The sequence below is a fragment of the Hemitrygon akajei genome, chromosome 18 (assembly GCF_048418815.1).
Source record: "Hemitrygon akajei chromosome 18, sHemAka1.3, whole genome shotgun sequence".
In the NCBI taxonomy this organism is placed as follows: domain Eukaryota; kingdom Metazoa; phylum Chordata; class Chondrichthyes; order Myliobatiformes; family Dasyatidae; genus Hemitrygon; species Hemitrygon akajei.
In genome coordinates, this window is record NC_133141.1 from 13,113,592 (window position 1) to 13,133,238 (window position 19,647).

A 19,647-nucleotide genomic window follows, 5' to 3' on the forward strand; every position below is an offset into this window, starting at 1 on the left:
ATTCAAGTGGCCTCCTGCATGGTAAGCCAAACAGTGGCCCTGAGGTGATCACTATATCCTGGAAAGAAGACTCTATGGAAGACACTTCACTTAGGTGAGCAGGACATCCATCTGTCTCCAAGGGTGGGAAGTGTGCTACTAAAGCACTCAACTGCTGGTGAATTTTCTATGTAAAATGCTACCCAATTTGTTTTAGCAGGAGTAAAGCTTAGCAAACGATTTCTAATTTCTCAGATTTCATACTGAGCAGCCTTGTGTGGGAAGGCATTGAGCGGGGGTGGTGGATCCACAAGTTCATTGGTATCAAAGTGTTTGAGAGTATGTTAAAGAGTCGTAGAGTTCTGCAGCATAGAAATGGGCCTTTCAACCCCCTCTGTCCATTTGGACCATCATGCCTACTTATTCTAATCCCACTTGTCTGCACTAGTTCCACATTCCTGTATGCTCTGCTCATTCAGGTATCTGTCCAGATTCCTCTTAAGTAATGTTATTGTCCATCATCTGGTAGCTCATCCTAGGTACTAACAAAGTACCCCTCAGATCTCCTTTAAACTTTCTCCCTCACATTAAACCAATGCCCTCTAGTTTTAGACTCCCTAGCATGAGAAGCCAGCACTGGCTATCTACTCTATTTGGATCTTGCATAATTGCATATCTATATCTTGCATATGCTGATGGCCTAGGATGGAAGGTACTGAAGGTTCGATGGAATGGAGTGAATCTTTTGTGACAGGCTGTTTGCTGAGGGAATGCTACCCTTTGGGAGGCGGAGCATCAAGAATTCAGTCAAGACTTTAAATCCCATTGGCCCCATGTGGATGTGAAAGAACCCTGGCACCATTTTGAGGAAGAACTGGGGGTGGGGGGAGATTCTCCCTAGTTTCTACGGCCCAAAACTTAATCCTCCATCATTAATCCATTTTAAAAAAAAACTGGAAAATTAGCATACTCCCCATACATTTAATTATGACGGTGCATTGAGGTAGTGCAAGAGGAAACAATGAGAATGCAGGATAAACTGCTACAGAGTACAGAGCAGGTGGACGGTAAGGTACAATGACCACAACAAGGTAGATTGTGGGGTCAAGATTCCATCTTACTGTACTAGAGAACCATTTAATAATTTTATTTCAACGGGGTAGAAGCTATCTTTGAGCCTAGTGGTACATGCTCTCAGGTTTTTGTATCTTTGGCCCAGTTGAAGAGAAGAGGGAATGTCTGGGGTAGGAGTGGTCTTTGATTATGTTGGCTGCTTTATTGAGGCAGTGCATTACTACAGATGGGAGGCTCGTTCCTGTGATGTGCCGAGCTATGTCCGCAACCCTCTGCAATTTCTTGCGGTCATGGGCAGAGTAGTTGCTGTGCCGAGCCATTTGTGCATCTAGGCAAGATGCTTTCTATATTACATTGATAAAAATTAGTGAGGGTCAAAGGGGAATATGCCAAATTTCTTTTGTAATTTATTTTTTTATTGAAGTTCATCATCAAACAAACATTTCCATAAGATGTGTTTCAGACATTGTACATATATATCATATAATTATATATATCACAAATCTCCACAAAGTATTTATCTGAGGTACACACTTATAGAAAAGAGTGGCGAGAAAAAACAAGCAAAAGGGAAGAACTATGTACAAGTAGGGAATGATCTTTTGTTTTTACAACAGATTCATTGATTTGTGAGAATAAAGTCATGCCTATGAGGCATTATTTAGTTAAACCATTTTTCCCAGGATGAATTAAATTGTTCCAAATTGGATAAAATTCTCTTACGTTTGATTGGATTTAATAGCTCATTGACATTAAAAGAAATGAATTTTACCTTGTCCTTAGCTATCTGTATTTATCTGTCAGTGTACCATTGAAATTAGAATAAAACTTAATCGATCTACTCCCTGAACAAATACGAACCAAGAAACGCAGATAATAACAAAAATGGCAACGAACGTGTGATTCCAAGGCTGAGGTCACTAGTAGATGACTCTGTGTTGAGCTAGAGGAAATGTCTAGCTGTGGGGGATAACCCCTTCCTACTTGTGAGTTGAGGGCCCCCAGTGCAGTATTCATAAAAGTCAGTGAACAAATCCATTACACAGAAAAGATTTCCCTGTGTACTCCTATATATATATACACACACACACACACACACACACACACACACACACACACACACACACACACACACACACACACACACACACACACACACACACACACACACACACACACACACACACACACACACACACACACACACACACACACACACACACACACAGAGAATATACGTGAGAGAATATATATATATACATACACATTTTGGTGGGGAAAAAGGAGTAAGTGAGCGAATAAAGAATAACAACTAAGTAATATAAAATCCTCATTATAATAAGTATTTCTTGAGATAGGTATATCACCGTGTACTTTTGCTTTCATTTAGCTTCTCAACATTTTTAAAGTTAGCTAAACCTTATGGCTCTTCTGAAGGGGGTGAGGACTGTCTGGGGAAACTCCCGGTCTCTTCCTGATATATTTCTCTCGGCCTCCTCCCGTCTCCTGCCTTCTCGATTCTCGTACTATTTCCCAAGCGGAGCGGGACAGTTCCTCAGTCAGGCTTTCCCTCATTTTGGTGACACTGACGGGCAAACCTCTGGCCTTCATGTCTGTAGTCGCCTCTTCCACTGTCTGGTACAACCGCGTCCCGTTGTCATTAAACACTTGAAGTTTAGCAGGGTACGGGGTTTGAAATCTAATCGTATTTTGCTTTAGTACTCGCTTTACTTATGAGTATTCTTTGCATTTCTGCAGGACCGCGGGGGGGGGGGGGGTAATCTTGGTCGAAATATATTAATTTATCATCGAAAAACACTCCCTTCTTACCCCAGGCCCTTTGTAGAATCAGCGTCTTGGTGCTGTACCGAAGGATTTTAATTATTATAGAGCATGGCTTTCTGTCCTGGGTAGGTTTCGGAACCAGCACGCAGTGCGTCCTCTCGATTTCCAGCTCCATAGTTGAGGGAAGATCCAGCGTGTCCCGCAGTAACTTTTCGACAAACTCCATCATAGATGAGCCCTCCACTCCTTCGGGAACGTTGTAGATTCTGATATTTTTCCACCGTGATCTTCCCTCCAGATCAAGCAGTTTACCTTCTTGGTGATGTATGATTTTTATTGTCTTGCTCAGTATCCATTCCACGTTTTGAACACGATCTTCCATCTTCTCGATTCGAGTCTCTGCCACCGCTATTTTTTGATTAACGCTGGCGAGCTCTGCCTTAATATCCCGGAGCTGCTGCTTTATTTCTTTCTGGACCTCCATTATCTCTCTCAGGATTTCAAACATATTTGCCGCTTCGACTGAGCGAGGCCCAGCGTCCGCCTCGCTAGCACGCAGTTGGGTAGGAGAGCCGCTTGCTGCACTCCTCTCAGACCCAGGCTCCGCAGTGTCACTTTTTTAAAATTTCCATTCCTTTTCCCCATTCTTGCCCCTCTTTTCAGTTCAAATATTTTTTGAAAAATATTATATTTGATGGGTTAATGGGGCTTAATACGCGTTTTTCTGGAGGAGCTAGTGACTTAAGCTGCCATTCTCGACGATGACAACACCGGACCCGATCGCCAAATTTCTTTTGTCTCCTGAGGAAGTAGGAGTGCTGGTGAGCTCTTTTGGCTGTGGTTGGACTAGGATAGACTGCTGGTGATTGGTGAACAGAATATCTGTTCACTTTCACATTGTTGTTTGTGGAGACTTTTGTGCACGATTTGTCTGCTTAAATTACAACTTCAGCTGCACTTTTGCAACATGGAAACATCGCTTTATTTTGTGTAATTCTAGTGATATGAAGATGGTAATGCATATGGTGATGGCTTTTATAAAGTGAGGAAAGTTGATAGATGCCCTTGTTGTGGTATTAGCTCTATGCTATGACACTGTCCTTTTCTTTAACAGGGTGAGAAATAGAGATGGCAATGAGCAGGAGCCTGAAGCGCCGATTTGAAGAAGTGGATGGTTCATCCTTCTGTTCTTCACCCAAGGAATCAGATGATGATATCTCCAACAGCGACAGTGCAGACAGCTGTGACAGCCTCAACTCTCCCAGCTCTCGAGAAATGTGCCGTAGGTGTCTAAAGCACTTGAATGGGGCATGGGCAGCCCTTCCCTTTAGCATTGCAGCATTAGTGTATGTCTGAAGGAAGGGGCACCTCCCTAGTTTGAAATGCCCTCACTAAGGGAAGCATCCTATCAACATCCACACTTGGTTCTTCCACAAAGTAATGCATGTTTCAATAAAATTATCACTCATTCCTCTATAGAAGAGTGAGTATAGGCCTAATCTGCACAACCTTTCTAATTTGTGAAGTCCTTTATCCCCAGCATCAACCCAGTGAACCTTCTCTGCACTGCCTCTAAAGCAGCACATCCTTCATTAAATAGGGAGAGCAAAACTGTGTATGTGCTCCAGGTACAACCTTGCCAGCATCCTGTAAATTTACATCTACCACCCTCACTCCCTCCACCTCACTTTAATAGCCCATATTCCATGCAATAACAAATATTTTCATCATCTTTGTCAATGCATTGCTGTATCTACAAGAAATCCCGGATCAGTTTGTACTGCAATATTGTGTCATCTTTTTCTAGTTAAATGTTTTTCATTCTTCCTTCCATAGTGAATAGCTCACATTCTCCACATTATAGTCCATCAGCTAACTTTATGCCTGCTCACTGAACCTGTCTTTAACTATCTGCATGCTCTTGCTTTTTGTTAACCGACTTATCTTTATATCAACAGATTTGGCTACTGTATGCTCAGTCCCTTCAAAGTCATTAATATAGACTACAAATTGTTAAGACCCCAGCATTAATCCCTGTGGTACTCAACTGATTGTAAATCTGAAAATGACCCATTTATCCTGACTCTTTTCTGTTAGTTAACCTCTCCCCTGTTCCTGCAGACACATCACCCCAAACCCAAGTACTCTTGAAATACTTGTTGATACCACTATCCCACATTATGAATATGTGTTGTCATGTGCAAGTGGTTGAGAGCTAGGGCCAGTGGTCAGCTCTTGCATCATTGGGTTGGGCTCCAAGGCTGCCTAGCTCCCAGAGCAAGTGCCTGGGCTGTTGTACAGAACACTTTGAAGCTCTGTTCACAGTAATCTGGCCATGGAATGACATCCTTAATTAGACATTCCCTAATATGAGAAATGATTAGTGAACACAAGTGTAGATCTCCTTGCTATTAGAAATTATAACTGGGCACAAAGAAATGAAAGAATAATTGAGCATGTACTTTTGGTTCTGTCTTTGCAAAGGAGAACACAAACCAGATACCTTAGTGAGCCAGAGGTCCGGGGGGTGGTGGGGGGGGAATGGGTGGGTGTGGGGAGAGAGAAGAACTGGAGGAAATCATAACAAGTATGGAAATAATACAAGAGAAATGAGTGGGACTCAAGACTGACTAATGCCCAAGGCCTAATGATCTACATCCTAGAATACTAAAAAGAAAGGTCCTGGAAAGAGCAAAGCATTGGTGGCCATCTTTTCAAAATTTGTTGGACTCTGAAGTAGTTCTTGCAGATTGGAAGATGGCAAATCTAATGCCACTATATCAAAAAATGGGAAGGGATAAAAACAGGAAATTGTGGACCAGTAAGTCTAATATCAGTACTGGGAAAAATGCTGGAACCTGCTGAACCTGTGGCCTTCTCTACCACAGAAGGCAGTGGAGTTTAAGTCAGTAAATGTGTCTTAAGAAAGCAGATGGCTCTATTCATTAACATTTAAAGCTGTTCAGGGATATGAGGAGAAGATAGGAATGAGTGCTGAAGTGGATGATCAGCTGCGATCAGGTCAAATGATGGAGCAGAGCACTGCTCCCATTTTGTATGTTTTTTAATGGTGCCATTCCTACAGTGTCTCAAATGGTCACTGGATACCCGACCATAACACCGGGGCAACCTACTGCTGTTTGTTATCCTGCTGCAGTGGGTATCTGGTGAGGATGGTATTGGGTTACATCCCCTTGCTTGCACTCAAAGCCAAGATGGCTTCTTGGCTGAGTTAACTGTAAGGCACCAAAGCTGGATGTAGGACCTTCAGGAGGGTGTTGGAAATGTGCGTTAAGTATTGAGGCCACACTTTGCATTTTCAAGTGGAAATGTTACAAAATGTGTGTATGTATTTATACACAAGTGCATTTGTGGGAATAGAAAATAAAGTCAAAACCCAAGTAATGTGTGAATTTCTACCTATTTCATTGAATAAGGTTCTCAAAAATCTGTTGTTCAATAAAGTCATTTTTCCTGTGCGAAGTTGAGTCTATTTGACCTCCTCTCTGGGGTGTTGTGCCTTTATGTATTAAAACAAAAAAAAAAGAAAAATGTCAAATAAGGAAAAATAGGAGCACATTGCTCAGTGGTGGAAGTGTTTTTGTTCCATGCAGAGAGAAAGAAAGCACAACTTAGCAACTGGTAGGCTGCTGTTGATGCATCTGAATGGGATGTGTGACACCAGCCCCATCCACTGCAGGAGAATGTTTAAAGTCAGCAGGGGCTGTTGGCCCTTTTGCCAATGCACATTTAAAGCTTGCGAGTGCTTTGCTCTTCCCCTGTGAGCACTGATATGTAAGGAGCTAATTGCCTGTTCCCTGGGAATAACTATTCTCTCTGTTAAAGAATTAACGGAAACCAAGTAACAGGGCTTCAAAATGCCGCTGTTTATTCTTAACCTGCCTTTTGTCTTTTAAACCTTCATAAGATGAAATGAGGAATACAAGGCTGTCAAAAAATGGTGATGTAATGTTAACTATTTTCCAAGTTTTGGGACATCCTGCTCTTAATTTTATAATAGCTAAACAGCTAGTTCATGCTATGGGCTATTTTTTAATCAATCCTGTGAATATTGCTGTTCTTGGAGTGTTTTATCAATGGCAACAGCTAACCAAACATAGGCAGTCTTCATTAATCATGACAAAGAAGTTCTTTCAGCCCATGACTGTGCTAGCCCTAGTTATACCATCTTAAGCTTCCTACCCATCACCTCATCGATTTTAAATTGTTATCAAACTTTCTCTTGACAGTTGCTGCCTTGACTGTTCCATGTGACAGCTGGACAGTTGTTTACAAGCTTCAAGTCTTCAGTGTTAAGGCATTTCTCTTGCTAGCTCTTTCCCCCCCCCCCCCCCCCCCCCAAGCCCCTAACGTCCAAACAGCCTTGCAATAAATTAATGACTGATGTTTAGCTGGGAAAGAAAATTTTTGGGTGGGAAACAAACCAATGGGAACTAGTTTTGTTTTGAGGCATAAACTAACTTTGGCCATCACATTCTTTAAGTAATGGTTTTCTGTTCACTAGCTTGTTCTCCTCAAGCACAGAGAAGGAGATGCTTTTGGAATTGGGATGTTGGAAAATGGGTCTGTGGCACTGGGTTGTTCTAAAGAGTGAATTACCCTTGGTTTGAATTTGGAGCGTTTTTAAAAAAAAAACATTTCCGTTGAGTGCTCGTGGGTCAAGCTGTATCTTGCTAGTTTTGCGGCTGTAGCATATTATGTTCTTGTCAATGCTGCTAAGCGTGTGTGTAGTGTTATTTTTCAAATTTAAAATTGGGCGGTATCCATCCATGGCCAGTGTTATGGTTGAGATCGGGGCTTTTGTCATCAGGCTGTGGACTTCAGTTGACTCAATCAGAAGCTGGTGGGAAAGAATTAGCAGTGAACTTGCTGCGTAGATGAGTGGGTCAGGAAGGGGCAACAGAAACAGTGAAATTGAAGGGCAGGGGCAAATGTTGTCTTGGAAAGGGTCTGCAGGATTTTAAACAGCTGGGCTGTAAAGGAGACGTGTTCACAATGGGCTCCAGGAGAAACAATTATCTGTGGAGATCAAATAAACAGGCTTTACAAAACTGCTGAGGTGGTGTTTATTTCCTGAAAATATGAAATGTTGCTCCTAGAAACCTGTTTCCCGGTCTCTGTGAAAAGCTCTGTTCCATTTCAACCACATTTCACAGCTGATTTCCCTTTGCCCGGATGCTGTCTGTTTTTCACAAAGGAACAAGCTTCTTATTTCGATGTAATCCTCCACCAGCGCTTCATGTGATTGATGGGCCCTGAAGAACTAGTTGTTAATGCTCTGACCTTTGGGCTCATGATTGGACTAAAAAGCCTTTCTCCTTTAAGACCATAAGACATAGGAACAGAAATAGGTCATTTGGCCCATTGAGTCTGCTCTGCCATTTCATCATGGCTGATTTATTTTCCCCCTCAATCCTGTTCTCATGCCTTCTCCCTGTAGCCTTTAACACCTTTATTAATCAAGAACCTATCAACCTCCCCTTTAAATATACCCAGTCTTTTGCCCTCCACAGCCATCTGGCAGTGAATTCTATACTTTCACCACCCTCTGGCTGAAGAATTTCTTCCTCATCTCTGTTATAAAGGGATGTCCTTCCATTCTGAAGCTGTGCCCTCTGGTCCTAGATTCCCCCACTATTGGAAATATCCTCCCTACATCCACTCTACCTAGGTCTTTCTCTCCCCCCACCAAGAATAGCAACTCACCTGGGTTCTCCTTGCAGTCAAATCCACCTCTTTTAGAACTCATAGTGGCAGAGCTTTGAAAATTCACCTCGTCCTGACTCGTGCGTGTGTGTGTGTCAGTGAGCCCATTTGGTATCATTGGGGAAAATTGCAGGGCTATAGGGAAATAGCAGAGGATGTGTTCAATTGGATAGTTCCTTAGAAACGCTTGAAAATGCACAGAAGTTTGAATGGTCTTCTGTACGACAAGATTTTGTAATTGTCACATAGATGCAGCACAGACACAGGCCATTTGGGCCACCGTTTTTTGCTGACCATCACCATGTATTTACACTAATGCTGCATTAATCTTTTATTCACCCACATTCTCATTAATCACCCCCACCTGATTCTTCCACTCACCCACACACTAAGGATAGTCAACAGTCAATTAATCTACCAACCCACACATCTTTTGGGATGTGGAAGGAAGCTGGAGCACTCACCCTGTCACAGAAAACATGCGAGCTCCTCATGCATAGCATCCGAGGTCAGGATCAAGCCTGCGTCTCCAGCACAGAGGCAGTAGCTTCATCAGATGTGCTACTGTCCCATAGTGGTCAATAAATGTTGGTATTAGTCCTCTTAATTTCTGTTAGTCTAGGCTTCCTATTTGAAAAGAGATGTGGTTTGAGACTATGGGTGTTTTGTGGCCAGTGGGGCACCTTTCCTGTATAGTAGTCACTATTATGGAGGAAACTAGGGATCTTCAGAAACGGACAGATAATCTGCATAGAGTGCCCACTCAGTGAATCTTGAAAGCACACCATTTGAGTGTTACTCCTGTAACTATGACTCCCTCACCATGTCCCCAGCACAATGACTGACAACCTCTCTGCTCTCTGTTTCAGCACCCTCAATCCTAAAGAAGCAGAAGCTGATGAGGGCCAAGAGCGTTCGTTTTGACCAAGTCACAGTCTACTACTTCACCCGCCGCCAGGGCTTCACCAGTGTGCCCAGCCAGGGTGGCAGTTCCCTGGGTATGGCTAGACACCACAGCTGTATTCGCAGGTACACATTGTGCGAATTTGCTGAGGAGCAGGAACATCTTCACCGACAGATGCTCCGTGACCACTTGAAAGAGGAGAAGCTTAATGTACGCAAAATGAAGGTAACGCTCTATACTCTTTATATGTCCAAATGCTTAGCTGTCAGGATTGTGGGGAAGTGCTGTCTTTCTACGTTCTGCTCTAACCTGTTATTGCTTTTAAAGAGACTTAAGATTCACTATAAGGATGAGTGGTGACCCTTACAAAACTCAAGGTTACTTTGGCAGATCCTTTTGATGATCCTTCTGACCAAAGTGAAACCTTGGCACCATCCATAGTGAATATTTGATGCTCAAACTGGTTTTAAATTGAATGCATGCAAGTGCTTTTAAATTTCCACCAGCAGCCCAAGCCGTCCTATTTGCAGAAAGCTGAGCTCATGTGGGATGAATAGTCCCAGCTTGTTTGAACTTTCCGGTGTTGCTACATGTATTGAACAAAGTGTTACAAGTATATGGACATGATCACTTGGGTTGAGAGCCAAGGAAATGGGCCTTAGATGAAGAGTGCTTGCAAAACCTCAGCTATTTTGCTTACATCAGAAAAACATGAGGCGTTGATGCACAGACAGAGGCAAAATGCTACTGGTTAAAAAATGAGTCTTTGGAACATGCAGCAGGCTTGATGGTTCAAGTAGGGCTGAAATTGGTCTTTGTGATCAGATCTGTTAGGTGGGGGTGGAATTGCTTCCTTGAAAGGATTTTCCTCTTAAATTGGGATGTCAATGTAGTATTTTTGTAGTGCAGTCACTGTTAAGATGCAGAAAACAGTTAGCGTACTGCAAGCCCTCAGTTTATCTGGCCTGATAAATTGCTTTAGCAATGTTGATTGAAATATAAAAATTGTCTGAAGGACTCTGTAATCTCCAAAAAAAAGTTCCAATGGAAATTTTGTACCCACGTTGAGAGTTGGCGAATGGAGTCTGTTGCTTTACCTCTCAATGAAGAGTGCAACAGCAGCATTTTATTACAATGCCCTGTCAACAAGGTGGTACTCCCCTTGTCACTGCATTGCAGGGTTGGCTTTAGTTTTTGTTTTCAAGTTTCTGGAATGGGACTTGAATCCATGATCTGATATGAGAATGCTTCCCACTGATTCACAGGACAAGGGGAAGGGTGTACTGGATAAATGTGTAGAATTCTATTTGTGGAAGGTGTGTGTTGCTATGACTTCCCCCTTATGTTTAGCCCCCTGCTGTACTTTATACCAATTATTGTATGAGTAAATACAGTTCTAATGCCACATTTAAGTTTGCTGACAACACCACTGCTGGCCAAATCAAATATGATGATGGATCAGTATATTTAGGAAGGAGATTGAAAATCTGGTTGAATGGTGCCGCAAACAGCAACCTCTCACTCAATGTCAGCAAAGCCACAGAGCTGATTATTGATTACCAGAGGGAGAAATTGGAGCCAGTCCTCCTCGTAGGATCAGAGGTGGAGAGGGTTAGTAACTTAAAGTTCCATAATGTTATTATATCAGACCAGCACGCAAGTGACATTACAAAGAAGGCACAACAGTGCCTCTACTTAGAAGTTTGCGCAAATTCAGATTGTCATCTAAAACTGACAAATTTCTATAGATGCACTGAAGAGTATCTGAGCTGATATGCAAATACCAATATCCAAAAACAAAAAAAACCTGCAAAAAGTCTTGTTCATCAGAGGCAAAGCCCTCCCCAACATTGAGCACATCTACAAGGATCGCTCTCACAGGAAAGCGGCATCTGTCATCAAGAACCTTCACCATCCAGACCATGCTCTCTTCTCACTGCTGCTATCAGGCAGGAGATGCAGGAGCCAAAGGTCCAACACCACGAGGTTCAGGAACAGTTAATACTCTTCAGCCATCAGGTTCCTGAACCAGTATGGATAACTTCAGTCAATTCCACTCCAAACGGATTCGGCAACCTATGGACTCACTTTCAAGGTCTCTACAACTCATGTTCTCAGTACTTTTTTTCAATTGGAATTTGCCTGTTCCACATTGGTTGCTTGTCAGTCTTTGTGCATAGTTGTTCATTAATTCTGTTGTATATCTGTTCTACTGTGAATGCCTGCAAGAAAATGAATCTCAAGGTAGTATATAGTGACATATACGTACTTCGATAATAAATTTACTTCGAAATTTGAATGAACTAACCCCTCAATCACTTATTGCAGGTTAGTGTCTGAGTACGTTTGCTGGGATTGACTTCAGAGATTCAGCCTAGGGTGAGTTGCACACATTCCTCAAAGGTCACCACAGCCTGCAAGCCCGCCTTCTGGCGACACTTGCTGTTGTGTGCTGATAGCAGCTTCTCTTAGACTATTTGATAGGTGTACAGTTTTAAAGTGATGGGAGCTGTATTCAATCCTAGTCAGTGGAGGAAAGTATGAATAGATGTTGCTTGGAACCTGACACCTTGTCCCCTCTTCTAATTCCGTGGTTCATTTCACCAGTAAAGTATAAATGATTTTAGGACCCTGAGTACTGTGATTATAGCCAGCCTACAAGCTAGGAATTGAGTATTAAACAGAAGGTTATTTGAAGATTTTTTAATGAGAACTTGGCAAGTCTGCGGCCAGTCATTGTCCCACCTTAGCCTGTAATTGTTAGACTTGACTGTTCCTTTCAATAGAGTTGCTGTGTGTACGGAACAAAGTGTTACAATTGCATGCAGGAGATGGAACATGGTGGTGATCACCTGGGTTGATTACTTTGATAATTGGAGGAGCAGGGTGTTTTAACACATTGTCACTTTGCAGTGGCATAGTTTGCACACTGCCTTATTGGTGTGTGCTTATTGTGTCTTTTTTAAAAATAACTGTTTAAATGAGAAGCCCTTCATTGGGCAGTGCAATCTTGTGTCTGACAGGATTACTGAGAGTTTTTGAATGTTTGCACAGCCTTTTGAGAAGGGTTGATGCTTTTGTCCATTCATAGTTTGCCACCAGGAATGAGTGACTCAGTTCTGGTAATTTCTCTCCATTCCCACAATAGGAGAAAGCTAAGGGAAGCAACCTCTGGGTTTTCTTTGGTATAGTAGTCATGAGAATCTTTTTGTGTAAATCCAAGGGATAAGGAAATAGGTTCCTTGGTTTAATATCTTGTAGAAAAGGGATGGGTAAGATCCAAGGTAAAACTGGCAGCAGCATGCTGGGATGATCGAAAAGGAAGACAGCCAGCTTTAAATGAGAAGTGACATAAGAAATGGGAGTAGACCTAGGCCATACTGTCCCTCAAACCTGTCCCACCATTAAGATCATGGCTGATTTGATCTAGGCCTCGGCACCACTTTCCTTGACAGTCTGAAGGTCCAAAAACTGTCTGTTTCAGTTTGAATGAATTCAGTGACTGAAGGAAAGAATTGCAATGATTCACAGCCCTCCATACAAAGAATTCCTCATCTGTCTTAAATGGATGACCCCTTATTGTGCCTCCCTAAGGAAACATCTTCTCAGTGTCCACCCTGTAAAGAATCCTATGTGTTTCAATAAGATCACTTCATTCCTATAAATTCCAGTAATCCATAGACCCAACCTGTTCATTGTTCCTCATAGGACACCCCCACGCGAGAAAACAGTGATATACCTGAGGGAGGAATAAGAGCGACAGTTCAGTTTGAGCATGTGCTGTAGTTGGTTTATGGGGGTATAGTTTGATGTGAAGCGTCACTGTTCTTCCACTTAGAAAGAGCAACTGTATTGATTAAAAAGCGTGTGAAAGGAGCTCAAAGTTACTTTCAGTATCCTAAATTCAGCTTTCTTCCTTAGTTAATCTTATAGCACTTGAATGCAGAGTGTGGCTAGCATTTGGACATTAGTGTGTACGTTTTGGTCCACTGCTACAGCCTTGATTTGTGGAGCTCAGATCTTCAGCGCATCTGTGTGCGTTTTTATAATTTTAAAAACTTACATTTTTGTAGGTGACCTTGTATAGGTGAAATACAAGGAAATCTATAACTGAAATAGATTTTCATTTATGGGTGTGGAGCAAAATGATTCTGGTTATAAAATCATAATAGCTTTCAATAAGATTCCACAAATGCACATCAAAGCTCCCAAAGGCTATGTGTGTTGTAGAAACAAGTGCAAAATGTACCCAGTTGCATTAGAAACCAGTATCTTCTATGCAGACATATGTTATGGCTTTGGTATTTGTATTTTTTCCCAAATACCATGTCATCAATTTTATTTTTCTCTCTGGAAATCATGAAAGAATACCTATAGTTTCACAGCCCACTTGCTGTAACGCCTTGTTATTGTTGTCTCGGAGGATATTCAAGCCAGTCTTGAATCACCAGAATCCTGAGAAATGGATCAGTTCTTGTTACTATGGGTTTCATTATGAATGTTTCTGATTAAATTTTGTAAGCCAAAAACATCCATCAAAACATGCCCAGGTTCCACCTTGTTTTCTAAATGCGCAGTCTGGTATCAAGTGTGTTCTTGGGGTAAATCCCAAGGACATTTAGTTGCTAAAGTAATTGGGATAGTTCACTGATGAAGCTACATTTGGAATGTGTGTAATTTGGGACATGCTGGCTTCAAGCACATCCCAAACAGAACATTGGGCCTGAACCAGAAAACAGCAGCCTATTGGTCTGGTACCCCTTCCACCATCCTAAATTTTGGTTCCCTCCACTGCTAGTGCACAATTTTGCAGTGTGTACCATCTGCAAAATTCATTGCAGTTACTGACCTAGGCTACTCAGACAGCACCTCTACTCCCAAGTGCTTGGGATCATGAGCCCATAGAACAGTACAGTATAGGAACAGGCCATTCAACCCACCATGTCTGTGCCCTCAACAAGACAAAACTCAAATTTGTGATGCAGGACCTTGCCAGCACAAAACCATGCTAACATCCCCTAGGTCAAAGGCAGAGGTGACGTGGTACGGCACCAATTCTCCACCCCCCCCCCCCCCCCCCCCCAAGTTGCATACCATCCAGACTGAGAAATGTCCTTGTATCCTTCTTTGTCAGGGGGTTAGAGTCCTGAAACTTCCTTCCCAATGGCGCTGCTGGGGCAGATTCACCAGAAGGACAGCAGTGGTTTGTGGTGACAGCTCACCGCCACCTTCTCAAGTATAATTAAATGCTAGCCATGCCAGTGATGCTACAATACTGAAGAATAAATGAAGCCCAAAATTAAGTTGTGAATTCAGGAGATGTCCTGTTTTATTGAAGGAATAAATCTCAGTAAGTTGGCAGTAAATAGGGGGGAGGCAATACGTTGGGCCAAGGGGCAATGGCTCATGATGCTGGTCTGAGGAATGGGCCTCAAATGAAGCATCTGGAATTGGGTAGTTTTAAAGTAAGCAAGAGGAGAGGTCCCATTTTTTTTTAATTCTTAAATTAAACAACAGGTTCACACCCCTCCCCTACCCTGGCCCTATCTGCAGTGGAAACAGGACCTATTCAGTTGGGACTGTGTGAGTTTAACTGCCTTTATTTAAAAAAAACTCTAACTGCTCAATTCATGATCTGAGTGATGATGGAAGAGATAATTATAGATTACCACATGATGGAAATCAACTGGCTGTGAGAAATGGTTTGCACTGTCACTATGGTCTCTCCATGATGAAGACCCAAACAAATGGAATAAACAGTAAAGGTTTCTGTTATATTCAGCACAAGCTCTTGCTACTTGCACCTAATTCACTGCAGACCGCCAATTCACTATTGGCCAAATGTTTGTGCGTGTCAATTCAGTACAACTGGGCATGGACTGCCCTCTATTTCCTTGTAATGTTGCTTCACAGTGGATGCTCCCTTTTTGCTTACTAGCATAATTTGTGTCACAGATCCCTCCACCCCACCCCTTAGCCTCACACGCAAGACTGCAAACAGCCCATGCTCCGAGCATTGCAATATTTTAACTGGCTTGAGAAGCCCATCTTGGGTGACTGAGCTTAATGGTTGCTACAGTACAAATTGCTTGTTGAAACTGGGACATCCACTAAAATGGGATAATCTTTAGTCGAAGGTTACAGCATTGCATCATTGTTTGAATAATTCTTTCTCTATTGGTTTTCTTCCTGCAGACCGTGACCCTATTTAGTGATTAGGCTGATGATGGCAAAACAGAGACAACTTTACCAGCCTGACAAAGTTCATGCGAATTTTCACTGGATTTATCTTTAAAATGATTCAGCATTCTATGCAGATTATCAATAAACTACTTTTATGACCTTTGTGTCCTTTTTTCCTTTGAGTTTTTAAAAAATAAGTATTTTGTAATAAACACTGTAACCTCGTCTTGCATTCCTGCTTTCTACGCTAAACAAAGGAAATCTTGGGGGCTGTTGTGAGGAGGAGGTAATTGCAGGCTTCGAATGATTTGCACAGGTACCTTCCAGAGCAGCGTGGGCATCCTGGGAGCACTAAGTGATGTTGATTAATCCTCCTCCCGCCTTACCCTTCCCCATATCAAGTGACGATACAAAAATGGTGGATGGACAGCATTGTGTGTGGAGATTACTCTGCAGCCACTGTTTGTTTTTTTTGTCCTTGTATCAAAGACAGAATATCTGTCCAGCAGCCCATACAAAATGTCAAAACAGTCTCCTTGAAAATGGTTCTGTAATTGGGAGGAGCTTTCAAATTAGGGTCCTGTGATTGAGAACACAGTACTGAAACACCATGGTTGCTTTGGGCACTTACAGTAGATTGACCATAACAACATGCATTATAAATTCACTCAGCAGTCCACAGGTTGGGGTGGGGGGAGCCTTCCAGGATTATTCTGGACTCTCCAGAAGTAAAGATTTGTCTTCAGAACAACCCAGAGGAAAAATTTAGCCATATATATTTAAACCAAATTAAAACCATTCTCATAAAATCAATTAGAAATGTTCTCCATGTTGGCTAATGAGTCTGACTTTTTAATTGTGAAGGCGTGACAGAGCAGGCATGTTAAGCAACCAATCAGTGTGTGGGTAGGGCAATTACAGGCGAGGGTTGTGTGACAAAGCCTCCTGGGATGTTGTCTGCCACAGCTGGCAGAAAGAAGTGACATGCAAGGCATGGTGAAATGATGCCATGTGGTGCCATACTGAAGAGTCGAAAACCAGGGTTCAGGATTGAAAGACCACCCATTTAAGACTACGGTGAGAAACTCCTTCATTCAATAGGTTACGAACCTCTTATTTACTCCCACTCAGGGGTATGGGGGCTCATTTATTAAGTACATTCGGGGCTGAAACTGACGGATCCGTTGGACAGGAAATTGGGAGATTGTGTGCAGCCAACTAGAGGGTTACCTGTGATCTCAGTAAATGGCACAGCAGGATCAGGGGCTATCTGGCTGGGTCACAACTTAAAAATTCTTGCATAGGACTTGGTACTTGCACTACAGATACCCAGACTTAAACCACTCTAATCTTCTCCCCAACAGCTGACCAAGAATGGTACGGTTGAGTCAGAGGAGGCCAATGTGCTCACCATAGATGACGTTTCCGATGATGACATTGATGTGGACAGTATTGAGGTAGATGACTATTTCTTTTTACAACCACTACCCACAAAAAGGCGAAGAGCTTTGTTACGTGCATCGGGCGTCAACAGGATTGACACGGAGGAAAAGCACGAGCTACGGGCCATTCGCTCATCCAGGGAGGAATGCGGGTGTGACTGTAGGTTTTACTGTGATCCAGAGGTGTGTCCCTGTAGCAAAGCGGGAATCAAATGCCAGGTAAGGTCAAAGTTTCTGCCCAAAAGGAATGACTTTTATACAACTCCAGGAAAGCAAGTTGGCTTTTTTGTGCAAACATTTTTTGTGATTTTTTTTTAACATACTTGATACTATGGGAGTGAATTATAAATTCCAAGCAAATACATTGCAGATTTAAAATAAAACCCGAATTGGGTAGGTGGGATGGTGTTGGTTGATGCATGTTGTTTAACATCCATGTTCACCTTACCACCAGCAGGATAAAAATCCCTTTGGTTGTACTAATGTTTGTAGTCTTTCCTTGTATTGTGTTTCTGCCATGGAACTAGGCTTCTCTGGAGTTAAGAACATAAAATCAAAGCAGGGCAAAGCCTGCAAGACTGATTCATGACTTGATACGATCTGGCTGATCCTCAACGTTGTCCACTTCCCTGCTGGATTGCTTAATTCTAGGTGTCCAATCAGCCCCACCTTGCATGTGCTCAGTGGCAAAACATACAGTGGGGGAGAGAATTCCAAAGATTTCTGAAAGGGATTTCTCCTCTCAAAGCTAAATGGACAGCCACTTATCATAATATAGTCACTGGTTCCAAACATTCTCGCCAGAGGGAAATGTGACATCACTAATTCTGGCCTCCTTTGCAGCAATTCTAATTTTGAATTCTCTCCTCTTCAGGAGATCCCGAGAGGCCACAAGTGTCCATTGCAGCCAGTGGAAACCTGACTATCAAGAAAAGATGAAGATTAACTTTATTTGTCACATGTACATCGAAACATATAGTGAAATGCGTCGTTTTGCATCAACAACCAACACAGTCCGAATATGCGCTGGGGGCTGCACACAAGTGTCGCCATGCTTCTGGAGCCAACATAGCATGCACACAACTTACTAACCCTGACCCGTATGTCTATGGAATGTGGGAGGAAACCGGAGATCCCAGAGGAAACCCACATGGTCGGGGAGAATGTGCAAGCTCCTCTCGGATAGTGGTGGGAATTGAACTCCGATTGCTGCTGCTGTAAAGTGTTAGGCTAACTACTACTCTGGCCTTGACACTTGCTGCCAGTGAATAATTTGGCCTTTACATAGTCCAGGTCATTGATCCCCCGTGAACCCAGAATAAGTGTGTGTCATAAGGCTTGATTGACATGCTGAGTGAGCCGATGCCTTTGCTTCAGCTGATGGCTATGCTGGTTCATGAGATGCTAGAAGTAAACATGCAAGTGCAGAGAGAGAGAGTTAAGGAGGCCAGTAGTGCATTCACCTTTATTGCAAGAGGGAATGGGTCCAGAGAAGTAAGGAAGTTTGCTGAGGTTGCACGGGACTTTGAGACCACACTGCAGTCTGTATCTAAAGGAAGGACATAATTGCCTTGGAGTCAGAGCAGTGTAAATGCACTGGATTGGTCCCTCGGATGGAGGATTACTCGAGGAGAAAGTGAGTAAGATTGGCCTAAACTCATTGGAGTTTAGACAAATGAGAGATGATCTCATTGGAGAGTCTTAAACCAGTAGGCAGACTACAAAGATGAGGGGTGGTTAAGTCTGAAATGAACAACAATTTCACAGCTGGCATTCTGTTCCCATGTCATTCATCAGTGTGACCCTCTGTTCCTTCTCCTTCATATGCTTGTTAAATATACTTCAATCACTCTGGAGCACGTTCACATTCTCACCAGTCTTTAAATAGTTTCCATGATGAGCTATGTTCTTTTTGTATCTTTTCTTAAAATTGTCCATTGTTTAAAAAAAACTCAATTAGGTCGCCTCTCAACCTACTTTTATTCATGGAAGGGAATCCACACAGATTGCTGCTTGCATCTCTGTAGCGTATTTTGTTTAATAAAGCACCCCCAGCTATCCTGTTATTCTCAAGTCTTCGACATGAGACGTTTAACTCTCCCCCACCCCCCGCTCACTCTTTCTCTCTCCCCCCCCCCCCCCCCCCCACCCGGCACTCTTCACCCCCCACCCCGGCACAGAAGGATACTTTTCGTCCAGTGTAGATATGAGATAAATGAGCTGTAGCTTGCTAGAGGGTTGGCGGTTAGCTTGATTTATCATTCATCATGTTATAATAAGTCCGTGAACAGATTTTTTTTTTGCTGATTAAATGTTAGAACCAGTTATAGCAGCCATGTAGGTGTTGCAAATTTGGGCAGTGTCACTACTTTGACTTAATCGTGGATGAAAGTGGGTGAGGTGGGAGGAAGTGCTCACCCTAACTTAATCTTCATACAAGACTTGCTTTCAAAGCAGGACCTTGGGCACAAACCTATCCAGCTCTTCATGACGGTACCATTATTCTTTCTTGAAGGGCAAGCCATGCCAAAAGATCTCGGCTGATAGATAAGT

General features: G+C 42.6%; 1 protein-coding gene across 6 annotated transcripts in view; it reads left to right on the forward strand.

The window, feature by feature from the left end:
* LOC140741104 (cysteine/serine-rich nuclear protein 2-like) overlaps positions 1–19,647 on the forward strand; it is a 95,203-nt gene that overhangs the window by 61,327 nt on the left and 14,229 nt on the right. For 5 of the 6 annotated variants that reach the window (XM_073070859.1, XM_073070855.1, XM_073070854.1 and 2 more), the window contains exons 2-4: positions 3,953–4,120; positions 9,435–9,694; positions 17,017–17,313. In XM_073070859.1, the coding sequence (XP_072926960.1) occupies positions 3,967–4,120; positions 9,435–9,694; positions 17,017–17,313 (711 nt within the window). In that variant the 5' untranslated portion in view covers positions 3,953–3,966. The remainder of the gene's footprint in view (positions 1–3,952; positions 4,121–9,434; positions 9,695–17,016; positions 17,314–19,647) is intronic. The other variant, XM_073070860.1, reaches the window with a different exon arrangement.